The 24,562-nt window shown below is 43.4% G+C and overlaps 1 protein-coding gene across 1 annotated transcript; it reads left to right on the forward strand.

Moving 5' to 3' along the window:
* The first annotated feature begins 1,630 nt into the window (after positions 1-1,630).
* On the forward strand, positions 1,631-24,561 carry LOC144668651 (equilibrative nucleoside transporter 3-like). Its single transcript, XM_078530934.1, has 6 exons — positions 1,631-1,725; positions 13,809-14,128; positions 15,755-15,837; positions 19,636-19,862; positions 20,770-20,932; positions 22,691-24,561. The coding sequence occupies exons 2-6, from the start codon at positions 13,874-13,876 to the stop codon at positions 23,364-23,366; spliced, it is 1,404 nt and encodes a 467-aa protein (XP_078387060.1). The 5' UTR covers positions 1,631-1,725; positions 13,809-13,873; the 3' UTR covers positions 23,367-24,561.
* The last annotated feature ends 1 nt before the right edge of the window (position 24,562 follows it).

The raw sequence follows: 24,562 nt of genomic DNA on the forward strand, positions 1-24,562 counted from the left end.
TTACCCTTCTTTGAAATGGTGCCATGGAATCTTTTACCTTCACTTGAGAGAACAGATCAGGGCCCAGTTTAGTGTCCAAAAGGTGGCACCTCCGATAGTGTAGCACTCCCACAGTACTACACTGGGAGTGTCAGCCTGGATTATGTGTTCAAATACCTAGAGTGGCGATTGAACCCATGGCCTTGTGACTCTGTGGTGATTGTGCTAACTGATGCCTAGCGGTGAAGGTTTTCTAGTGTTTGTATGTGGGGGCGTTTGTGGGTGAGTAGACTTGGAGTTTCTGTCAAAGCTGGAGTTTCTGTCTGCGGTGAAATTTCTGCCTTCACCATTTCCTGTGTTTTTTTTTTGCTGTGTTGTCTCAGTATCTGTCACGAGGAATTGTTCTGGATTTTTTTTTTGTATTAAAATCTTTTGTAAATATCATTGACATTATGCACCAAACAAAGGACTGAAACCTTCTTCTGCTTCACAAGAGAGCTGGAAGTTTTTGACTTCTTGCATTTTGTTTATTGCGAGGCTGTTATTTGTAATTTAATTGAATGTTTTGCATTTTCACTGTGATGAGGAAGAGAAAGTTTGCTGAGTTTCACAAATCTGCAATTGGCTTAAGTACATGGGTGTTGGTTATTTATGATACTTGTTAAAAGGGCTCCTGGTTGGTTGGTATTTACACACTGCAAAACAGATTTGCTTTTCCATCGTATCCTTCATTACCTCAGGGCGTCCTAAGGCCTTCACAGGCAATGAAATACTTTTGAAGGGCAGTAACCCTTTGTGCACAGCAAGCGCCCACAAACAGCAATGTGATAAATGACTAGATCATGTATTTTCATGTGAAGTTGGTTGAGGCACGACTATTGCCAGGACATCAAGGAGAACTCACCCGATTTTTTTCAACTCCAATTAGCACCCTGGGATCTTTTACATACATCCAAGAGGGCAGATGTGGCTTGTGCTTAACATCTCATTCAAACAGACAGCACTACTGACACTGCTGCTCTCCCCCAGTATTGCACTGGGAGTATCAGTCTGGATTTTGAGTCCACATATCTGGAGTGGGGACTCAAGCCTTCCCCCCAACTTTTGACTCAGAGATGAGAATGGCTTCAACTGAGCCATGGAGTGGTTTGCCAAAGTATTAAGACCCAATCATGTGATGTGTGGTTGGAGTTAGGTGTGGACCAGATTAGGAGGGGTTGGTGGGATCCCTTTCCTGAAGCACATTAGCGAACCACCTGGGGTTTTATGATGCTATATGTTACAATGAGAGCAATTCCTGGGAAGATTTTCTCTTGTCTCTCTGTGCTAATGACATTGTAAACATAGTGGGAAGATTTTTGCTGTTGACTATTCCCAATGATAATTTCAATTTAAAGATTTACAGAGACCAGTAATAATTCTTTATCTCCACTTCCCCACTTTGTCTCCACTGAATTCTATTGACTTCATTTATCTGCCTTAATATACTTATCAAAGAGATTACATATCTTCAAAATGTAAAATGCTGACACTGAAGAGTTAATCTGCTGAGATAATATCCTGTTTGTTGGCTGAATATTGCTGATATTGGTTTATTGACCTATTCACTAGCCAGATTCATGTACTTCCTCAAGTTCATTATGAAGGAGACAAGGATAGTCTTGTCCTTAATGTATTATTGAAGATGTGTTCAGTGTTGCTGTGTTATGGAAGTACTGGTAGATTTGCTCCAGTGTTGACTAGAAGGTAATGTCTCTAGTTGAATAATTGTTTGCTCTTCAAACAGCAGTCATTAAGTGTATAAGCATGAAGATTTCACTGGCAGTTCAATATTGAGAGAGACCTTGATGTTACTAAGTTATGGGTAGAGGAGTTGCTGTCGGCACCAAGCTCTTCGGTATCCTATATACACACAAAAAAGGTGACCTCTGTTTGTCTCAGTTAGGGAAACGCCTTTAATATATAATGTTAAATAGGAAGAGGCTTGTGTGGAGCTTAAAGGCCAGCATAGAATAATTGGCTGAAAGGCATGGTTCTGTGCTGTAAATCCTATGCAGTTTAGATGTGAATTTAAATCGGCCTCAGTTCGCTGTAGCGAAGAATTCTTTTATCACGAGGCTCATCATTGGGTGGGATTTTCCAGGATTTCCCATCGCGGACGGGACAGAAAAATTTGGAGAGCGTCCATAAGCCAATTTTGTCCGCTCTCCAAATTTTCCCGTCCCACCTGTGATGATGCCCGCCACTGGCAGGGCCAAAAAATCCTGCCCATTGGGTATGTCCAAGACAGAGATCGACAGATTTTTAGATATTAAAGGCATCGAGGGACATGGGGAAAATGCCATTGAGGTAGAAGGTCAGCCCTGATCTAGTTGAACGGCAGAGCAGTCTCAAGGGGCCAAATGGCCTACTTCTGCTCCCACTTGCTATGTTCCTATCTTAGTATTAGATAGAAAAAGCAACATGTGGTACTGTCTAAAGGGCTACTGTCTCTACTGGCTTCATGGGGTGGGACTAGTCCATGTTAGTGTTGCTGCAGGATCAGAATCATAGAATGATACAACATGGAAGGAGGCCTTTGAGCCCCTCATACCTGTGCCAGCTCTTTGAAGGAACTATCCAATTATCCCATGCCCCTGCTCTTTCCCCATAGCCCTGCAATTTTCCACTTCAAGTATTTATTCAATTCTCTTTTGAGGGTTATTATTAAGTCTTCTTCCACCAGTCATAGACAAATTTAAGATGTTACCTTTTATTGCCCGTGATCAAATATATTTGTATGTGGATCTGTGTTTTCTTACGCTCTGAGTGATTGAGTCAATTTTTAAATAACCAAGCAGCAAGCTTTTGCATTTGAAAAGAAAAAGGTTAGTTTATTTTCCCCACACCCTTTTCCCTGGAAGTTAATAAAATAACGATGTCTCGCTCATAGTTTCACACGCATACAAAATTAGTTACAGGTGAAGATAAGATGGTAATTATAAAGATGGAATTTCACTCGGTCTCTGTTTCGGTACAGGCCTGTTGTTTCGTACTCATGTTGTTAGGTTGACTAAAGGGAAGGCTTTGAAATTGCAGATATATCTCAGCAGCTGCGATGGCTCCTAAAGGTGATCTGGTTTCTCAGGTAGGCTTGAAGACTGGAACAGGGCATAGGAGGGAGGGTCCTGTTTCTCTTTCAAGCTACAGGGTTATGGCACTTTAACCGCTAGTTGATTGCAGCAATCCATGCAGGACCTCCCTCTCTGATGATATTCAGTCTCCCTGAACATGTTTCTGAAAGGCAGTTTGTGTCTTCTGCTATATATTTAGCAGGGAACCAAGATGGCCACTCTATCATAAGACCTCACATCAGTCAAGTCACAGTCCTGAATAAGGGATTGTGGTAATCCCATTAGGCAGTTAAATTCTTCTCCCGCCTGTGGTTTCAGTGCGCTGATATCTTTTGTTTCCTGAAAAGGTGAATTCATATTTTTTACAACCAAGTTGTCAGTGGAGCTTTGTTTATCTCCTAGTCTGACAAACATTGAGTTAATATCAGAAAGAGTATCTTCTCGAGAGATAAAAATAGTTTATTGAACAAAACTGTCTGGCAATTTCTCGGAGGTCATCTTGATATTCAGTAGTTTTTAAAAATACAGTTTTTTTTCTAAAAGACTCACAATATCATCACACCAACAGAGCCATGACACATCTCTTCCTCCCCACCCCCATTCAAGCAGTGTATTCCAGTTCATAACAACTTGTTGTGTAGAAAATATGTTTCCTCATATAGTCTCTGATTCACTTTTTACCAACTCACAAACTCACTTGGAAAGAATTTAAGAATGTTAGGTTTTATAAGAAGATGGTTATGTTTTAAATTACCTCTTTTAATTCAAGGTAAAAAGGAAGCATGTGACCTCCCGCTAGTTCTGCCAAGCATAAGCCAATGTGTGAGAGAGAGAGAGAGACAGGGGCAGCAGCTGGAATGGTCAGCAGAGGGGAAAGGGCTGTTCCTCTATTGGCTACCAGACAGAATCCAGGTGGAAAAGCTGGTCTCTGGTCAAACAGACAGAACCCGTGGAAATGTAAGGATACTGGAAGATTTGTCCCTGATATAGCCAGGGTAAGGAATCACCAGGGTGAGCAGAGCTGCTGAGGTTGGTTCAGGATTTCTCAGAAGATTGAGGGAAGGGACCTTCAACACTCACTGGACATTATGACTCAGTAAAACAGATGAGATGATCCCATTGGAAGATAGAGTAACTTTGGACTGGTTCTGGTAAAGCCTGCAAATCTGCAGGGAGTGTGTTGTTGTGTATAAATATACAGTGGGGTTTTACAGTTTTCTAATTTGTTAAAATGCTAATAAGTGAAATCTCTTCTGTAGGTAATTGTATTAGTTGCTTACTAAGTAATGTTTAATTGATGTTGATCTCAGTTTGTTACACTAAAGATCTTAAAACACGAAATCTTGTTATGTGATCCTTTGAGTCACTCATCACAGAATCACAGAATTGCTACAGTGCAGAAGGAGGCCATTCAGCCCATTGTGTCTGTACTGGCTCTCCAGGTGAGCAATTCACCTAGTGCCATTCTCCCATCCTCTCCCCCCAATAACATTCCAATTATCTTTTGAATGCATCAATTGAACCTGCCTCCACCACACTCTCAGGCAATGCATTCCAGACCCTACCCACTCACTGCATGAAAAAGTATTTTCCTCATGTCGTCATTGCTTCTTTTGTCAATTACTTTAAATCTGTGCCCCCTCGTTCTCTATATTTTCATGAGTGGGAATAGTTTCTCCCTACCCACTCTGTCCAGACCCCTCGTGATTTGAAATACCTCAATCAAATCTGCTCTCAACCTTCTCTTCTCAATCAATAGTTCTAACTTCTCCAATCTATCTTCGTAACTGAAGTTCCTCATCCCTGGAACCATTCTCGTAAATCTTTTCTGCACTCTCTCTAATGCCATCACAACCTTCCTAAAGGGTGGTGCCCAGAACTGGACGCAATACTCCAGTAGAGGCTTAACTAATGTCTTATACAAGTTCAACATAGCCTCCTTGCTCTTGTACTCTTTGCCCCTAATAATAAAGCCTAGGATTCAGTAAACTTTATTACCTGCTCTCTCAACCTGTCCTACCACCTTCAATGACTTATGCACATTTTCATCCAGGTACCTCTGTTCCTGCACCCCTTTTATTTTATATTATCTCTCCATGTTCTTCCTACCAAAATGAATCACTTTACATTTCTCTGTATTAACCTTCATCTGCCATTTGTCTCCCCATTACACTAACTTGACTATGTCCTTTTGAAGTTCTACACCATTCTTCTCACAGTTCACAATGCTTCCAAGTTTTGTATCATCCGTGAGTTTTGAAATTGTGTCCTGTACACCAAGGTCTATCTCATTAATATTTATCAGGAAAAGCAACTGTCCCTTGAGGAACTCCACTACAAACTGTCCTCCAGCCAGAAAAACATCCATTAACAACTACTCTGTATTTCCTGTCACTCAGCCAATTTTGTATCTATGTTGCTACTGTCCCTTCTATTCCATGAGCTCTAACTTTATTCACAGGTCTGTTGTGTGGCACCGTATCAAATATCTCTTGGAAGTCCATGTATACCACATCAACAGCATTACCCTCATCAACCCTCTCTTTAACCTCTTCAAAAAACTCTCAAGTTCATTAACCACAATTTTCCCCTAATAAATCTGTGTTGTCTTTCCTTAATAAATCCACATTTGTGCATGTGACTATTAATTTTGTCTCGAATTGTAGTTTCCAGAAGTTTCCCCATCACCGAGGTTAAACTGACTGGCCTGTAGTTGCCGGGCTTATCTTTACACCCTTTTTTGAACAAGGGTGAAACATTTGCAATACTCCAGTCCTCTGGCACCACCTCTGAGTCTAAGGAAGACTGGAAAATTATGGCCAGTACCTCCGCAATTTCTACTCTCACTTCCCTCAGTCGACCTTGGATGCACGTCATCCAGTCTTGGTGCCTTATCAACGTTAAGTAAAGACGGCCTATCCAATACCTCCTCCTTATCAGTTTTAAATCCTTCAAGTGTCTGAATTACCCTCCTCTTTCACTGTTACCTGATTGGCATCTTCTTCCTTGGTAAAACCACATGCAAAATATTCATTTAATACCTCAGCCATACCCTCTGCCTCCATGTGTAAATCCCCTTTCTGGTCCCTAATCAGCCCTCCTCTTCCTTCTGCTGCCCTCTTTCCATTTATATGCCTATAGAAGGTTTTGGGATTTGGGATTCCCTTTTACGTTAGCTGCTAGTCTCTTTTCATTCTCTCTCTTTGCTTCTCTTTCTGCTTTTTCACCTCCCCTCTGAACCTTTTATATTCAGCCTGGTTCTTAATTGTATTATCTACCTGACACCTATCATTAGCACACTTCTTTTGGGAATTTTTTTGTGAATTCCTATCAAAGCTCTTTTTAAAAGCTATCGGTCTTGACGGGGATTGTAACATATTTCCATATTTGCTCAGTCAAAACCCTCCAACATTTTAAAAACCTTCATCGAGTCTCCTCTTCACCCTCTCTCCTCGAAGGAGAACAATCCCAGCTTCTCCAGCCTCTCCACTTTCTTACTGGGTGTACTCAAGTCTTACCGTCACAGACAAAAAGCAAAATACTGCAAACGTGCAGGAGATCTGAAATAAAAGCGGAGAATGCTGGAAATATTCAGCAGGTCAGGCAGGCCTGTGAAGAGAGAAACAGAGATAATGTTTCAGGTCTGTGACCTTTCATCAGAACTGGAAGATATTACAAGGTGAACAGCTTTTAAATTGATACTGAGCTAGGGAAAAGGGTCAGGAAAGGAAATGATTGATCTGGAGGACAGGAGTGATCGTATAGCAAAGGTGATATTCGTACTACAAGAACAATAACTTGAATTTACATAGCACCTTAACTGGATAAAATACCCCAAGGCACTTAGCAGGAATTTTTATCAAACAAAAATTTGACACTGAGCCAGATGTTAGGACAGATGACCCAAACATTTGATTAAATAGACGGGTTTTAAGGATCGCCTTAAAAGAGGAAAGGTTTAGGAAAGGAATTCATTAGGGTTGGGGCCCAGCCAGCTGAAGGCACAGTTGCCAATGGTGGAGCAACGGAAATTGCAGAGGCGCAGGATTGGAGGAGCACAGAGATCTTGGGGATAATATAAGGACAAAACCTGGGTCCAGAGGAGGTGTAAAGGTTACAGCAGAAGAGGAGAGGGAAAGAGAAGCATGTAAAACCTGGTATAGCGGAGAATGCACAAACAGAGTGATATTATATTTTGTCAATGAACAGTGAGTGTGTATCAGCTCCCTCCTGCACCAGTAATTTGTTAAGTCAATCCATCATATAAATTATCTAATTATCTTGCTGCAGCTGCCAAGTGGGAACAGGCACATTTGTTTATAGTGAGAACATGCAAATTGTGCTGTGCAATGCAAAGCAAAACAAATGTTAATTAATTGTTCTGTCAGTGCTCCCCATCACCGTGAGTTTGCTGACTGTGGTTTGTGCTTTATATTATGAATTTATATTTCTGAATTAATGGTATGGGGTTTGCACAGTGCAGTGAGATAGTCCCCATACAGAGTGCCTTAAGCACATTGAACCATCCCAAGGAGCTCCCCGGGAACTTAATGGACCATAATTGACACCAACGCAGATAAGATGATGTTAGGGCAGCTGACCAAAAGCTTGGTCAAAGAGATAGGTTTTAAGGAGCGACTTAGAGGAGGAGAGAGAAGTAGAGAGGCGAGGACGGCCAAGGAGGTCATTCCAGAGTTTCAGGCCGAGGCTTCAGAAGGTGTTGGCCACCAACGGTGGAGTGAATAAAATGGGGAATGTGTACGAGGCCAGAATGGGAGGAGTGCAGAGATCTCAGAGGGTTGTAGGGCTGGAGCAGGTTACAGAGTTAGAGGGGGGGGGAGGGGGCGAGGCTACGGAAGGGTTCGCGCGTGATTCTAAAAAATGGGGCATTGTTGGATCAGGAGCCGGGCGTCGATCGGTGCTTTTACAAGAGAACACCAATGAGATTCAGCGTTCTCGGTCAGGTTTCTGGAACCCCGGAAAATCAGTAGGATTCACAACCGGCAGAATAACCAGGGTAATATTGGGCTGTGAATCCACATTCCGGCTGCCTTTGGAGATCCACGATTATGGATCTCTGAGCGTGTAGGGACATAGTTGAATGGGCTGCTCTGCTGCCAGGACATTGTGATAACTGGACTTCAGACTTCACTGGGATTATCTTCATCACCGCAGGGGGAATCTCACAGACACCAGAGCTCAGGTGTCAGGTTGCTGACCTTTCATTCTGGTTTCTGGGGTATTTGCAGCATTTTTTTGTTTTAATTTCACTGAGAGACAGGGAGAGCAGCCCCAATGCCAACTGTACAACAGGAAGTGCAGAGATCCTGGGTGGATCCCCAGTGGATCTCAGGATTTGTTTGAAAGTTTGGGCTGGGGCGGGGAATCCGCCCAGATCCGGGTTGCAGCCTGCTGATTGGCTGGTTGCTGCTGGGGGCGGAGAGAGGGGCGTAAACTGGGCCGAGCGGGTCCGGGGTCCGGAGGCCGGGAGCGGGAGCGGGGAATTGGGAGTGGGAGTGGGAGCGGCGGCGGGCGGCGGGCGGAGCGGCGGCGGGCGGGACCCCCGCACCGACTCCGGAGGCAGCGATGGGCGAATAGCCCCCGGCGCGGGAGCTCGGCCACAGCAGCCGGGGTGAGTGGCGGAAACCCGGCTCCAGACAACTTCCAGTCTCTGCTCGGGGGCCTGGCCTCGGCTCCGGGGCTCTGTCTGTGTCTGTCTGTCTGTCTGTCCGTGTCTGTCTGTCTGTCTAAACCTACACAATCCAAACAGAGTATAAAGGAGGCGTCTGTGTCTCCCCGGGGCAGGGACACGGGGGTGTCTGTGTCTCCCCGGGGTAGAGACACGGGGGGTGTCTGTGTGTCTCTGGGGTACGAATGGGTATTACTACAGTATATAACCGGGATACATGAATTATGTAACCATCACTGGATACATTAAGCTTGTTACCAGATTACCAGGACACAAACGTCTTTGAATGAATTTGTGAGCATGTCATTAACCATATCCTCACTCAGATCTCTAACTTTGTGTCTGTTGTCCTCTGAGACGCTGGTGACATATTTTCTCAGCCTTATTTCCTCTCCAGCTTCCAGAGTCTCCTTGTTTTATGCTAATGGCCTGTGAAGTGCAGCTTGTGCAGTCTGACTACAGTTTTCCTAGGGAGCAATAGTTCGGAATATGAGTCTTTCTCATAATCAAGTTTCAACCTTAACAGGTTTGTGTATATTCTGAATTTGCATTTGTTCTGCTTATAAAAAAAAATCTACCTGAAGAGGGCAAATGTGCAGGACTATAAGGAAAAGGAATTTAGGGATGGGGCTTAATTGGCCAGCTCTTTCCTGAGAACTGACACAGGCACGATGGGCCGAATGGCCTACTTCTGCACTGTAAGAGTCTGCAAATTTAAACATTTTGCAGTGGTAGCTAACGGAACACCCCTGCTTTTGTGCTGTTCAAAACCGTCGTGGCTCATTTTAGCACACTGTGTGTCTGTTAGAGTCTGACTTTTATCAGTATTGAGATTTTGCAAGGAACGCACAGCTTTGCAAATTTGAAAACCTACCAAAAATGATCATTTATATTTTAATATCTGGAATTGAAGCAGGAGGGTGAGAGAAATTCTTATCCCACGTGCTGGGAATAAAACTTCTTGTGTTTTTAAAAGTTGCAGTTCACATTGCAAGCTTAGTGAGGGGCAGCTGGATTTTACACCATTTTGAATAGTGTTCAGTAAAATGGGGTGTTACTCCCCACGATGATTCTCAGGACACATTGGATGAGACTACTCCTTCAGGAATTCTTGTCTCTGGCTCTATCTGTGTTAGAATGTTTAGATTTACTGTGAAGTGCAGCCACATTTTTACCAATAGTGCACTCGTGCAATTATACTTGTTACAAAAGTAGCTAAAAGTTACTAAAGTAAGTTTTCAACTTTGTTCATTCAACTCATGTCTGAGCAGCCCTTAAAAAGATTACCGGAGGAATTCGAGCACATTGTTATTCTCGATTCTGTGAACTTCCCAATAAATCCATTGGTTCTGCTCAAACTTTCCTTTCAAGTTGAGTGAGGTGACCGACACACCTGTGCAACCTGAGTTCTCTTCCTGAACCGTTTGGAATTATCACCTTTCTCCCAACCTGTTAAACTCTCCTCTTCATCTTAACGTTTGTTTTTTTTTTCCCTCTTTATTCTTTCATGGGATGTGAGTGGTCACTTGTTGCTGTGGGTCTGGAGTCACGTGTAGGCCAGACTGGGTAAGGACAGCAGATTTCCTTCCCTAAAGGACATTAGTGAACCCGATGGGTTTTTTATGATGATCAACGATAGTTGGCATGATCACCATTACTGACTCTATCTTTTATATTCCAGATATATTATCTGAATTCAAATTCCCACCAGTTGCTGTGGTGGGATTTGAACCCATGTTCCCAGAGCATTAGCCTGGGCCTCTGGATTACCAGTGCAGTGGCATTACCACTACATCACCGTCTCCCCCTCTGTTAATTTTGTAGCGCCTCTCAAACCTCCTGTTTGGTGTTCTCTGATTCCTGGGGTGCAATGTTTTGGGGCATTTGATGGCGTGAAATGTTTTGTAAAAGCATGAGTATAGTTTTATTTTGTTACATTTATCTTGGCAGGAGAGATCTTTTACTTCAGTCTTGTTCCTCGAGTGTGATTATTTCACTAGATTGTGCCTCTAATGTGAAAATGTTACTCATTTTAGTGTCAAGATTAAAGCAAGAACTTGCCTTTAGTTAATGAAGTGTTTTAGATCTGGTGAAGAATTTTTTGGTGATGCTGGTAGGATTGTAAATAATGAGCAGGACTCCCGGAGAACTTCCCAACTTGGCTAAAAATACTGTCATGGGATCAGTTACATCCACCCGAAAGGGCACTCGGAGCTTCGGTTTACAATCTTGTGCAAAAGATGATACCTCCGGCAGTGCAGCACTCCCTCAGTTCATTAACATACTGGGAGTGTCAGCCTAGATTCTGCGATGAAACCTCTGAGGTGGCCGCTGAGCCCAAGGCAGGAATGCCAATACTCAGCCCGGGTTAATGCGTAGCTGGCTCATTATTGCAATGTACAGGAACAAACTTGCGAGCAAGTTACAAATCTGTTTCATTCCCGTATTGCTTTGGCTTTTGTCTGTGTTACCCACGAGTTTTGCAAAGAGAATGATAGCACTGAGCATTGTGACTCTGACTGACTGTTGGGAACGTGTTCCAACCTGACTGCCCACAGCAAGACACTTTTGACAAGTTCCTCATCACGTTCATGCAGAGCATAAATATCAGACCAGTTGGGTCTGTCCAATGACCTGTTACTATGCTGTAAATTCTGTGCAATCACTTTTGGTTCAATTTTACTAAAAAAGAATGCCTGAGTAATTTCTATGTTTCAATTGTATAGTGAACTGGTGGGATTAATTCTGCTTTAGTGGGATCTAGCGTGAGTCTGATGTGGTTTCATTATGAAATGACAGGATCAGTGGAAACCAAGGGCACGATTTTTACCTCGTCAGGCCGGCGGGGTGGGTGGGTGGGCCTGGGAATGGGCGCCAGACCGCCCGCGATCGGGCGGCGACCACGGTTTCACGCTGGCTGGCCAATTAACGGCCACGACAACGCTGGGCACTGCCAGGGGTGGGCGAAGGGCAAGCGAGGATGTTTGAGCGTGCGCCCGGGTCCGCTTAAAGGACGCTCCCTGAAGGCACAGACCTGCCTCAGGGAGCTAAAGATTTTTAAAACCATAAATGAAGAATTTAAAAATGTAACCAACGTGTCCCCCTCCTGCGACATGAGCAGGGAGACATGTTATAAGTGAGATTTCAACATTTTTATTTTATTTTTTTTTAATTCCTGTTGGAGACCTCACCCCGCCCATGGGTGAGGTTTCGTTAAAAAAAATCCAAAAGCCGCCTGGCCTTTTCGCTGCCCGCCAACGGTTGAACGGGCAGCGAAAAATCCGATTAAATGATTTGATTCAAGGCCTTAACAGGCCTCTTAGTTGTCGGCGGGCGCGCTGCTGCCTCTCGTGTGCGCCTGCCAAGCGAAATATCGTGGGAGTGCGCGCGATGACGTTAGGGCACTCGCCTGACCTCATCGTGCACTCTCTTTTACTCTCGTTCAGGTCGACGAGAGAGAAATTCTTCCCCTAGGGACACAACCTCCTGACAGTTACTGCACTGGGACGTCAAGCCCTGGAGAGAGGCTTGAACAAGTAGAGCAGAAGTGATACCACTGATCTGAGCGGACGTGTGTCAGGGAATAGTAGGGCATGGATTTAGCAAGTGCTTTTTAAAAGTGCATTAAAGCAGCTGCCATTTTTTTTTTGGGGAGACATAACTGAGGTCACACTTAGGTAAATGCTTCACATGCTCATCACCAAACACGTTTTGACATTGACCCGCAAAAGGAGAAATTAGATCAGGTGAGTGAAAGCTTGCTCACAGAAGTAGGTTTCAAGGAGGGTGTTTTATGGAGGAGAGAGAGAGAGGCCGAGAGGTGGACTGGCTTAGGGAGGGAATTCCACAGCCTTGGTCCCAGGCAGCTGAAGGCACGGCCGCCAATGATGAGGTGAAGCACGTGGAGGATGCACAAGAGGCCAGATTTGGAGGAGCACGGAGACCAGGGAAGGTCGTGGGGCCGGAGAAAGTTCCAGAGATAGGAGGGTTGAGGCCATTTGAGGAATTTGAAAACAAGGGTGTAAATTTTAAAATCGAAGCATTTATGGGGCCGGGGAGCCAATGTAGGTCAGTGAACACGGGTGAAAATTGGTGCAATTTAGGATCCAGGCAGCAGAGTTTTGGATGAGCTTTAGTTTATGGAGGGCGGGAGGCTGGTGAGGGGAACGTTGGCCAAGGCTGTTGAGTTTCAGCAGCAACGAGCTGAAGCAGGGGCTGAGACAGGTGATACTAGAAAGGCGGAAGCGAACAGTGGAAAGGAACAGAAAGAGTTTCACATCCTTTGTAAAGAAAGACGAGTGGCATGGCAGTAAGTGGCGAGACCCTTAGAAGAGACTCTGCTGCCCTGAAAAAGTTGAGCAAGCATTGTTGGTCTAACAGAAGATTCCGTTGTAGCAACTCCACGTAAGAAATAGGCCATTCGGCCCCTCGAGCCTGCTAACTTTGGAGGTTTCAGAATGTGGTTTCATTAAGTAATGTTCATCATAAAAATAATAAGCTCATTCGAATTACCTGTTTGCCACACACTTCTCAGTGATTTTGAATCTGATCCATTTTAAATCTAATTTTTAACAGCTTATTTTACTCCTAAAATGATGAAGATTTTCTTTTTCCAAATTCGGTTTATTTTCTTAAAAGCGTAAATTCTCAGATAACCACACCAGAATGAAAACCACCCATAATACACCTGGTTTGACAACTTGTGACCTAGTTTGGTGTTGGCACTGAACATTGGACCAAACAACAGTATTGCATTTCCCAGAAGAGTGGCAGAGAAAAGGATATTGGGGACAGGGGTGTTAGAAATATAGTTTGATCCATCCAGGGTCCACAGACTAGCGCTGTTTCATCGTGGACGAATGGAGTTGTGACTCCCAAAGGACTAATACAAATGATGAAATTCGGTGTTTAAGAGGTTGCATTTGACGTGGAGCCATTGGCTCCTGGTGAGTATCTGACTGTTGTATTCACATTGTCTTCTGTCTAGTTTATTAACCCACTCTTTCGTTTCTTACGTTGCATTTCAGCCTTAGGAAACTCGAAAAGAAGTTGTCACGGAGAGCTCCACTGGCATTGCTCCGCTTCAGAGAAAATGGAAAGTCAAGACTCTTTGTACAGGGCCCATAGCTCACAGACAGAAGAGGAGGATCCTCTGACCCTCACACCATTAGTCAGAAATCGCTTCCAAGAGGCTCCCCCCGATAGGTTCAACGGTGTGTATATAATTTTCTTCTTCCTCGGGATTGGCTCCTTGTTGCCGTGGAACTTCTTCTGCACGCCAAAACACTACTGGTTGTACAAGTTGAGCAACAGAACAGACCATTCTCCCCTGCACAATGACCTTGGCGTGAGTATCACTGTTTTGTGCCATTGTATCTGCAGTAGCTTTCATTTGGAGTATAATGTCATGTGGTGTAGAAGTTGTAATACCTGTACTGGGTTAGCTACCCACCTTGCATGAGTTTAATTCACAAACGGTGGGTTGTTAGTCCAGGGGGAAGTTCCCATGCAAGTCACACGCCACCCTGACTCAGAAATATATTGCTGTTCCCACGATACTGTGTCAAAACCCTGGAGCTCCTTCCCTAACAGCACTGTGGGCATATCTACGCTGCATAGAATACAGTGGTTCAAGAAGGGTAATTACAGCTGGGCAGTAAATGCTGGCCTAGCCAGGGACACCCACATCCCATGAATGCTTAAACAGAAAAATCCCACCACAGCAAGTTAAATTGAATCCAACAAACATGCTTTAAAAGAGACAAGATTGCCATAAAATCCCAACTCGTTCATTTAATTTAAAGGGAGGCTGCCACTTTGACCTAAGCGTGACCTTAGCCCCATGTTCTGTGGTTGAGTTTGAAAGTGGCCTCTCGCTTGTACCACTTTCTCAGCTGCTGGTAGGCAATCAATGCAGTCGCCCAGGAATGACAAAAAGAAACCTCACGCTCGAGGCAGACCCACCGAATTCAACTCCAAATCTTACCAAAAAATTGACAAGGTGAGGATCGTCATTACTCAGCTTCTGTCCAACAATATCCTCTCCTCCCAGTTTCCTGGAATCAATCAATACTTTTTCTTTTCTCTCTCCTTTCGTGTTTTTACCAGCTCACTCCCATCAGCAGTTTTATAGAACTTATGGCACAGAAAGAGGCCATCCGGACGCAGAAACTGTATGTCCGGCTCTATCTCCACCCCATGCCTCCTCCCCAACTTCGTTTCAGCAAAATCATCTATTCCTTTCTCACGTACCCATGCTGTTGGCCTCAGCCACTCATTGTGGTAGTGGGATCCACGTTCTCAACACTCTCCGACCTTTCTTCTGAATTCCTTATTAGATTTACTGACTACCTTCTATTGAGGTCTTGTGGCACAATGGGTTAGCATCCCTGCCTCTGAGCCAGGGTTCGGGTCCCACTCCAGGACTTGACGGCCAAGGAAGGTGCATTCATAATGTGGCTAAACTGGTTGAGTATCAACCTGCAAATCCTTCCAACACACATCAATGGCAGGCAGTAAGAGCGGGAGAGATTCCTGGTCAGCCATGTGATGGAAAGGATGTTGGAGCCTCTCCCATCACTATCCATAGCTCCAGACTACAATATACATGTTTAAAAACTGCATGTTGCCACAGCAACTCAGACTCCCTGAGTGAACTAACACACCATTACCCAATATTTATGGCTCCTTGTTTAGGGCTCCCCTACAAATGGAAGCATCTTGTCTACATCAAGCCTATCTGCATGATAATTTCAAAGGTCACCACCAGGGCACCCCTCAGCCTTTTCCTTCCTAGAGAAATGAACCCCAGTTTGTTCAGCCTTTCCTGATAGTTATAACCTCTTCAGTTCTGGTGTTGTCTTTTTTACACCACCTTAATATCCTTTTAGTAATATGGAGAGTGGTATAGTCCAGTACACTAAGCACTGCAGCAAATTGGTGAAGCTTATGATTGTTCTGGTTCATTTTCTAGAATTATTTTGAGAGTTACCTTTCGCTTGCATCAACTCTACCCTCTGTGCTGTGCCTGGTGATTAACTATCTCCTGGTGAACAAGTAAGTATTGGTGACAGGATCTGACACCTCCTGGTTCCTGTTTAACTGGTATTGACAAAATGTTGCATAGTAAGATAGATTGGAATTCATCACAGCTGTAGTTTTGTTGATCCTGTTTGAGAAGATATTTTGGGAGAATATCGTGCTGCCGTAGAAATTCCAACACCACTGTCTCTGTGCCAGTCCTGGTCCAAAAGAGCTCCCCATTCTGTGTATCTCAAGTTTACTTCTCATTCCCAAATAAATACTTTGATTGGCTTCAATTGCCATTTGTGTTGATGCATTCCATATTCCAATGTACCTTTGCAGGAGAAAAAAATCTTCCATTTCCTTCTTTCCTGTACAAAATATTCCACTATTTTTCCTCAACAACTCATTGTTGTTGACATAATTTATTAACCTCCCCTTAACATTTACTTCTTGGTTGAATAGATCCTTAGTTAATTCTTTCTCATTAAGATTATAATCCTCTCCTCCCTTGGTTCGGGCAGAGATCACATCATATGGAAGATCAGCAAGTTCACGGACTACAGTCTGTGCGATCTCCCAGACCAGCCTAACATTCTCAGATTCTTCCAGATACACACTGGTGACACCAAGCTCTACCTCTTCAGGGTCTCTGACTCTCTCCGTAGTTTCTGTCTTGGAAGAACACCTTCCTCGAGTTAAACAATGGAAAGATTCATCTTTGGCAACAGTCACAGTCTCGGGCTGTAGCAGACTGTTCAATGTGTGAGTATTACTGAAAAGGGAGACATGTTGTTGAAGCTTTTCATTCTGTACTCAGAGGACAGGTACAAGAATGCCAAATTTCAAAGGGAAGCAACAGTTTATACTGCATGAGAAAAGAGTGCTGATAGGTTATAAGTGTACTCTGATTGGTCAAGGCATTGCCATGGAGAATGCAGCAATTATTGTCCCCCATGCTTTTGTTTAATTCAACAAAGATGCAATGCCTGACAACTGTTCCCTGGTACATGGCAACACCTCGACTAATCAGAGTCAACTTGCCAACCAATCAGCACCATTTTCTCATGCAGTATAAGTTGTTGTTCCCTTGGAGATTTGGTATCCTTGTGTTTGTCCTAATGAGTGTGAGACAAAAACCTTCAACACCTTGTCTCTTTTTTTTTGCAGCAATACTCAAGTTCTACCAAGCGACCACTGTTCAGTGCATTGTTCAGCTTCTAACTAAGTTTCCAACCCTGACCAATCTAAATAAACATGCGAAAGTGGTTAAATCCAATTGACCTCGCAATGTTAGATGATTTGTTCTCCCACCTTCACACATACAGTATGTGAGCATTGGTTGTGAAGGGACTGGCTATGTTAGTAGTAAATCTTATCCAAAACCCCGGCTGCTCACGGCCTGCATCCTGGGAGATGAGTTTGTAAAAAAAAGGTTATGTTTGCTGAGTGTGAAGTTCTCTTCCTCTCTGCACTGTCTTTGTGTTCAAAGTAGTAATTGGGGATTATAAGCCTGTCAGTAATATCAACATAAATTGACTCTGCAGCTGTTCAAAAATTACCCACGTTTGTCTTGGCTTTTCAAGTGCTCTCCCAGGCCATGCATATTGCGCCACCTCTTTCCTATTTTTGGAAAAGATTGTTTCGATGATGGGAAAAGCCGGCATTCTGTGATGCACCAAAGTGAGAGGAGCTGGTGGTGGTGCTGTGGTGCCTCTATTAAGGGCTGACTTCCTGAAGGAGGCAGTAAAACCTGTGTTTACCTCAGCAAATATTCCTGGAGGATCAGAGCCATGTAGGTCAACGAGGAAATGGGTGAAAAAGAAGCAAACTTAGTGACTTGACGGCTGGGATGGGTTGCGAGGAAGGGCAGCCAAGGTTAAGACAATCAATTAATTTAAAAATAGGATGAAAGATGATAGGGTGTTTATTCCAAAAGGGCCTCCTGACCCCACACCTGCCTGAAGCCCAAACCTTTCACTTAATTTCATAAAGAAAAATTTACAGCTCTATGGTAAGAATACAGGAGAGTAACTATTGACTAGATCTTTTAGAAAGCCACTATAGGCATGATGGGCTGAATGGTCTCCTTTTGAGATGTAAGATCCTATGATAAAATAAAATTGACCAATAAACCTTTTCCATTTCACGAGAGCCAGTGCAGACTCGATGGGCCGAATGGCCTCCTTCTGCACTGTAGAGATTCTGTGGTTCTGTGCATTTTTAAAATTGCCCCATTATCCCAGCCGACACTTACCCTTCAACCAAAATGGTATTAACTCAATATTCAGCTGAGAGGCCTTGTTTGCTTCAAATTGATATTAACAGGACAAAACAGAAGTGATTGCACTTCAAAAATAATCCATTGGTAGTAAAGCACTTTAAGATGTGACAGGCTGTATATAAATGAAGTTCAGTCATTCTTCTACGTTGAAGATTTTGTGGCTAGATAAGCAAGGTGATGGATATTGGAGAATTGTATAGAAATGGGTAGGGTTTCCAGCCCATAAATATGACATTCAGCCCAGCTAGTTAATGCCGGTGTTTATACTCCACACAAATCTTCTCTCATTACACCTCTCTCACCTCACCCTTTCAGCACGTCTTTCTATTCCTCTTTCCCCCTCGTAATCACTTAGTTTTCTTCTCGCTTGCGTCGAGGCTGATTACCTCAAGCAGTCCCTGTGACAGGAAGTTCCACATTCTGATCTCTCTATGACTAAAGAAATTTCTCCTTAATTGCCTATCTGAATTTATTGGTAACTATCTTCACTTTAAAAAAAATTTCGTGGGCAGATAGATTCTGCTTGAGAAGATTTGAAAATCATGCAGCGATATTAATCTGACTCATTACAAGGCAGGAATCTATCAAAGGATTCAATTGAACATCTCGGACATCAGGGCCCCAAAATATTCGACCTTTCAAGCTGCGTAGTTTTTTAATATAATGTTGACCATTATACCTTCTCATTTAAACTGATTTTACTTCACCGAAGGTCGTGGTTAAGTGTGTGTGGATTTTACATAACATTTATTCAGTTCAGGAATCAGTACAGCACAGAAGGAGCTCGCTTGGTCCATTGTGCATGTGTCAGCTCTTTGGTGCAGCTATCCAGTTGAATCCATTCCCTTACTCTTTCCCCAGAGTCCTGCAATACTTTCCCTTTCAGTATTTGCAGGATTTCCTTCTGAAAGTTACAACTGAATTCTGCTTCCACCATCCTTTCAGGCAGATCTCACTCCAGATCTCAACTCTTTGCTTCATTTCTTTTTCCCCACCCCCTCATGTGGTCTCTGTCCTTTTGCGAATTGCCTTAACGCTGTGCCCTCTGGTTCTCCACCCTTCTTGCCAGTGGAGTCCGTATCTGCTTATTTACTTTTATTAAAAACCACTCGTGATATTGGAACAACTCGATCAAAACTCCCCTTAACTTTCTCCACTGGACAGCCACAGCATCTTCAATCCCTCCACATAACTGAAGTCCCCCCATCCCTTGTACTTTTATTGTCAACCTCCCCCGCACTCTCTCTCTAAGGCTTTGACACCCTTCTTAAAGTGTGGTGCCCAGGATTGGATACAATACTGCAGCTGAGGGCTAACCAGATTTGGCATAACCTCCTTGCTTTTGTACCCCATTCCTCCCATGGGTAAAAATAAGGATGCTCTTTTAACAGCCTTCTCAATGTGCCTGGTCGTCTTCAGAGACTTTTGTACCTAGACCCCCTTTTAGATTGTACTGTGGTAGTTCATTTCCTGCATTGCTCTTTGTGTGGGGACCTGGATTGGAATGGTTCAGTATTGTCTTTGCACATTTCTTCTTTCCCTTTTAGGATCTCTGCTAAAGTCCGTGTGCTCTCTTCCCTATCTATCATGCTCATTATATTTTGCGTGACCACCATTCTGGTGAAAGTGGACACATCTTCATGGATATACGAGTTCTTTGGTCTGACCATGGTCTGTGTGGTCATCGTCAGTGGAGCATCCAATGTGTTTTTGGGCAGTATTTTTGGAGAAGTTGGAAGGTTTCCCATGAGGAATTCACAAGCTTTAATTTCAGGTAGGTTACAGCACAGGAACAAGTCATTCAGCCTAATTGGTCAATGCCAGTCTTTATACTCCTCCTTCGGACTCTCCTCTCACTCCTCTTCATCAAACTCCATCAATATCTCCTCCTGTTCTTGCTCATGTGTTTATCTAGCACCTCCTTTAATGTGGCATTGCTATTAGCTTCACTGCTCCATGTGGTAGCAAGTTCCACATTCTCTAAGTAATCTTTATTGAGTTTATTAGTGACTACCTTATATGTATGGCCCCTAGATCGCCCCACAGAAGTGGAAACGTCTTAGAACCATGGAACAGTATAGCACAGAAGGAGGCCATTCGGCCCATCAAGTGTGCTGTCTCTTTCGAATAGCGACCCAGTCAGCCCCACACCCCCACTCTCTCCCCATATTATCCAGCTCTCTTTTGAAGGCTAATACTGAATCTGTATCCACCACTCTGTCGGACAGTGAATTCCAAATCTGAACGACTCATTGTGTATAAAGCTTTTCCTCAAGTCATCTCCAGTTCCTTTGCCCATCACCTGAAATCTCTGTCCTCTGGTTATCAACCTTTCAACCACTGGAAACTGTTTCTCTCTATTTACTCCATCTAAAATAATCATGATTTTGAACACTTCTATCAACTATCACCTTCCTGTTCTCTACTCTAAGGAGAGCAATCCCAGCTTCTCCAGTCTGGTCACATAATTATACTCCCTTCTCCCTGGAGCTGTTCTTGGTTCTTCTCTGTCTCGATGGAGTGTTTGAATGATGAAAAAGCCAACGGTTTGCTAGCTCATAGTTTCTCAGCTGTGGAACAATTGCGGGTTTGCATCTACATTTGGAAAGACATGAAATGCTCTGTTCTCAATGACTGATTGTATGGTGGCTTCATGTTCAATTTTCTTGCTTCTTCTACAGGACAAGCCATGGGAGGGACGTTTAGTGCGCTGGCTTCAGTGGTGGACCTTGCTACTGCTGAGTCCATTTACGACAGCGCACTGGCCTATTTTCTTACTGCTGACATTTTCCTCATGATCTGTATTGTCCTCTACATGACTTTGCCCTACATCCCGTATTCCAGGTAAACATGTTTCTCCTTCATCTTTCTTCTGGCAATTGGAATCTCTCCATCATTTCCTTGATGATTGATATTGCAATAATTCCAATATGAATTCATGGGAACACCACCACCTGGAAGTTCCCCTCCAAGCCACTCGCCATCCTGACTTGGAAATATATTGCCGTCCCTTCATTGTTGCTGGGTCAAAATCCTGAAACTCCCTCCCTAAGAGCAATGTGGTGTACTTACACCAGGTGGACTGCAGTGGTTCAAGAAGGCAGCTCACCACCACCACCTTGAGAGCAATTAGGGATGGGTAATTAATGCTGGTCTAGTCAGCGATGCCCACATCCCACGAATGGTAGGAGGATGCAGTGGTAACCCAGTTTCAAGTGTGTACAAATCTACAACGCAAAGGTGGCCAGGAATACATTGGCAAGGGAAGCTCCCTTGAAGTGATTGGGAAATATCACATTGGTGCACTGAATGTGAAGTGGAAAGACATTCCAATTATCGAACGCAACATCCCTCACACTGATTGAATTCTCTCCTCCAGCATAATTAATATTTAGGCAGCCCCTGTAAATCGTTAATCAGTGTTAGTTACCTTCCTATCAACTGTTGATTTGTTGTCACAAGAGAAGAATGAGACTAATAGAAAAGAAAACATTCCTAGCCTGTTGTTTTCTTGCTTCTTAATCAATTTGGACACTTCCCTTTCATATTAATGACTGCGCTAATTATAATTGGCTGAATTGGTTTGTTCTGGCTCAGATGATGGATGGTAAAAGTGTCAAATGGAATACTTTCCCACTTGTGTGTTGCACAAGTTAGTTATCGTGATGTGCAGAGTGAAACTCCCACAACTCAATAGCATACTTGCATCAGAATCCAAGATAAATGCCACTAACTGCACCTTCCCATTTCCCATCGATTCAAAGTGGTTTTATATTAAGGACCAACACAGATTGAGTTTTCCAAAATCCCTCTAGGCGTGCAGTCCATCAGAGTCGATTGTAATCCACTGTGCAACCAACCCTCGCTGTTGTACACTTGTTAACTGGTAATGTTATGGCATCCGATCAGACTTGATCCTAAATAAAACATTCCAGAAACTATAGTTCTTTTTTGTTATTGGGTCAGCTTACAACTTAATAAACATCTGTCTTAGAAAAAAGCCGAAATAGGTCGTGTTTTGCGTTTTTAGTGTCTGCAATAACTAACAGAAAGATGGAGATCTGTATTTACATTGCTCCTTATCACATTGCCAAGTGCCTCACATTGAATGAATTGGAGTATAGTGCAGATGCTGTTGGAAGCCAGATCTCACAAATGGCAATGGTCAGTTAAACTCTGTTTCACGGGGTTGGTTGAGGGCACTGGGAGCTGTGTCCACCGCTCTATCTTGGAATCGTGGGATCTTTCAAGTTCACTCAGACCACCACAACAGGACAGCATCAGTGACAGTGCAGCACCACACTCACTTTAGCAACTTGGATTGCTGAAGACCTGGGGTGAGATTTGAACCCACAAATTTCACTGGCAGCACTCCTTTCAAACTGACACCACATTAGCTGCCAGGTTGGATTTCCAGTTACTTTCTGGTGACGTGTGGCATTAAGTCGATGAGCACTTCGCAAAGAAAGAGTTTCCAGATTTGTCCATGTAAATGTTGCCTCTTTTCAGTAATTTTAATATTAGCAAGATAAGAATGTACGTATTTGGCAATTATGTGTCTTTTCTTAATTTCTGCTTAACACTTTTGTCCTTTATCTTTAGCTACTACCTGAAGAGTCTGCGTGAGAGAATGCAACATAGTGGAGGTGAAAATATTGACTCGCTCAGCAATGACACTGCCTCCTTAAATGGCTCAATTGGGAGTGCTTCCCTGCCTAGCAACACGGGCACTGTTCCTCCATTGATGCCCATCCTGAGAAAGACCGCAGGCGTGGGCTTCTGTGTGTTCTACACCTTCTTCATTTCCATCATTATCTTCCCTTCCATCTCATCCAGCATCAAATCTGTTTCAAAGGACTCAGATAGCGTGTGGACCAGTAAGTACTTTGTACCTCTGACCTGCTTCCTCCTGTACAACTTTGCTGACTGGACTGGCCGACAGATAACCGCTTGGATCCAAATCCCTGGGCCGAAGAGTAAAGCTCTTCCCATCTTGGTGCTTTTGCGGACCCTGTTCTTACCCTTGTTCATATTCTGTAATTACCAACCGCGAGATAATTTACACACGGTTTTCTTCAATTGGGATGTTTACCCCGCTGTCTTCATCTCTGTCCTGGGCCTTACCAATGGATACTTGGGGACTTTGCCTATGATTTATGGCCCAAGAATTGTGCCAAAGGAACTATCCGAGCCAACTGGCGTTGTGATGTCATTCTTCCTCACTCTTGGCCTGGCTCTCGGTTCTGCTTGCTCTGTTCTTGTCGTTCATCTGATATAGCAAAGAGTATTTGGATCAACTGTGAAATGTTAAATTAATTGAGAAGTGCAGTGGACCAGGATTGGACTTTCAGCCACCTTGTGGGGAATGTAGTTGGACCACTGGCCAATTGTACCATAAAAGGTTATCATCACTAGGCAGGGAAATGAACTCAGTATTCCAAGTTGTGTGATGACTCATTGAACAAATGGTGCCCTCTTGAGCCATCCCAGCCCAACTCTGATGGAAGTTTCCCACTCTGCCTTTCTGTACTATGTGTAACTATCGGGTCCCTGCTCATTAAGAAATGATCTACAGTTTTGTCAAATGATGGGAAATATTTCCTGGGTGTTCCTCAGCCCTAATCCCAGGACATCAGCATTCTTAACCCTTCGTTGAGTGGGAGAAGAATAGTCAAAGTGCATTCAAGTCTCCCCTGTAATAACAGTGAAGAGAAGTGGTACCCAGCACCCAACCCAGCCACCTTTGGATTTGATTCCCTATCTAAGGACTTCAGGCAGAGTGTTTTAAACCCTGAGTCATCCCCAGCACACATCAGTTTTCATTAACTATGCAACCACCTGTGTCCCTCGGGCTGATTCAAAGAAACAAAATTGTAGGCTTAGATTTTTAGGCATCTGTTTTATACCTTTTTAATCTTCTTGGAGCACACAGGATGTGCTGTCAAAAGCAATTTTCAAAGTCAAATAGCTTCCGTCTTTCAATGGGGATCAGTTTGTAATTGGGCAATATTTGGTGCTTTTGAAGTTTAAGAAAGTGATTTTTCTTTCATTAGAACTTAAGTTGGTACGAATTCAATTTCTTTTTTCTGCACGTAGTGGGATTAATATTGAGCTGACAGTATATAAAATCTGGTCAGTCACAATTATGAATTTTATTGGTTTACCATTAACCAAATGTATGTATACACAACAAGCATTCTGGGGAAATAAGCAAAAAATGTTGAAAGACTCAGCGTCTGTGGAGAGAGAAACAGAGTTGACATTTCGAGTTCATATGACTCTTCTTCATCTCTGATGCTCCACAGATGCTGCCAGACCTGCTGAGTCTTTTCAGCATTTTCTGTTTTATTTCAGACTTCCAGCATCCGCAGTATTTTGCTTTTATTTAAGCATTCTGGAAATTTCACCTAGGAGACCAGTGTGAAAAAGCTGCCAAAAATAAATACAGGTCTATTTTTAACATTTTAACTAAAG

Source organism: Cetorhinus maximus, chromosome 27 (assembly GCF_964194155.1).
Source record: "Cetorhinus maximus chromosome 27, sCetMax3.hap1.1, whole genome shotgun sequence".
NCBI lineage: Eukaryota > Metazoa > Chordata > Chondrichthyes > Lamniformes > Cetorhinidae > Cetorhinus > Cetorhinus maximus.